The sequence below is a fragment of the Bos mutus genome, chromosome 3, assembly GCF_027580195.1.
Source record: "Bos mutus isolate GX-2022 chromosome 3, NWIPB_WYAK_1.1, whole genome shotgun sequence".
NCBI lineage: Eukaryota > Metazoa > Chordata > Mammalia > Artiodactyla > Bovidae > Bos > Bos mutus.
In genome coordinates, this window is record NC_091619.1 from 61,246,956 (window position 1) to 61,248,544 (window position 1,589).

The 1,589-nt window shown below is 33.6% G+C and overlaps 1 protein-coding gene across 1 annotated transcript; it reads right to left on the minus strand.

The window, feature by feature from the left end:
• Window positions 1–854: 854 nt before the first annotated feature.
• Window positions 855–1,010, minus strand: LOC102283527 (ATP synthase subunit epsilon, mitochondrial). The gene has a single exon (XM_005887232.1). It carries the CDS (start codon window positions 1,008–1,010, stop codon window positions 855–857), a length of 156 nt encoding a protein of 51 aa, XP_005887294.1.
• Between the last annotated feature and the right edge of the window lie 579 nt (window positions 1,011–1,589).

Consider the following 1,589-nt stretch of genomic DNA (forward strand, 5'->3'; position numbering starts at 1 on the left):
TTTCTTTAATATTCATCTTTCTTCATCAATATGTGGTCCCACATACATCTTTCTTCTTTTTAAATTAACTTTTATTGGAGTACAGTTGTTCTAAAATGTGTTGTTTTCATGGTGCAGCAAAGTAAATCATTTATATGTATACATATATCCACTCTTTTTTAGATTGCCTTCCTATTTAGATCATCACACAACTTAGAGTAGAATTGCTGTGCTATACGGTAGGTTCTCGTTAGTTACCTGTTTTATACATAGTAGTGTATATAACATATATCTTTCTTTTATACTAATTATCTCTGATGGAAATTGGCAAATGTTAACATAAGTGTGTTTACATTTATTTGAAAATATGCATTTTTACATGTTGTCTTAGAACAAACACCAAAATATTAGCTGTGTCTAATTTTGAGAGAAAATATTAAACACAATTTTTTTTCTCTTTTGGAGTTTTTCTGTGTTTTTCTTTATATTCCAAAAAATATACTATAGTCTTAGATTTCTTCCATAAAGTAAAAAAGTAATGTTTTAAAAGACAGTAGTTGTCAAACCCTTAGTTCATTTAGTCTAAGTTCTTCAGAAAACAGATATGACTGCAAAGCTTAATCAACATCAAAGACAGGAATACTTTCTCAAAGTCTTAATTTCACTTACTATTATGTTTTCTTATATCATGCATTTATTTAAACACTTGTGAAATGATATATTTTTGAGCCATACTTCAAATTACTGGCAATGTCAGTCTATGAAAAAGACAGGTATTTTTCTCTTCATGAAGTGAGATAATTTTCAATCTGCCATAACATGTGCTTACACATCTTCACTTTGAAAACATAGCATTCAAGTTAAGTCAGGGCAGATTATTCCTTTTTGACTTTTACAACTTTTATGCTGCTGCCAGAAGTCTTCTCGGCATTTGCTTTGAATTCTGTCTTCAGTGTATCTCTCATGGCTTTTGCACAAATCTGGGAGTACCTGAGGTAGCTGAGTCCAATCTGTTGCCAATACTCTGCCATGATGTTATAAGAATGGAGCACCTCCAGCCAAATCACAAAGATGAGGTCAATATCGGCTCAGTGAGCAGCCTAGCTTGGGAAATGATATCTTTAGCTCTAATACTTGAATACATAAAATAAAGGATATAAAGCACTTGGGGAAATTTATTCTTTTAACTTCCTATTACACTTTCTTGTTGTTTACTATTAGTCATGAATTCTGTTACTTCATAATTATGCTACATTTTCAGGTCAAGAGAGCTAATTTATTTGAAACAACTCACATTTCACTGTCCACATTTTCATATTCCAAGATCTGGGGATGTTACAGAAGGTATGCACAAGGCCCTCACAGACAATTTCCTTTTAGGTTAGAGAGTGCCCAATCTGATAATTAATCAGCCTAAAGCCCACTTGGCTGAAATTCTCAGGGAGGCTGGAATTCTCAGGGAGGCTGGAATTATGCCTTGTTCTCTCTTCTATATCTGTTAACTCATTCCATGTAAGGCACTTAGCACTGACTCCATAGAATGGAAGCTTCCAGTTTGCTGGCTTTCCTGATGGGTGCCTACCAAGACCTGATAAATCCAAAGTCTTCGA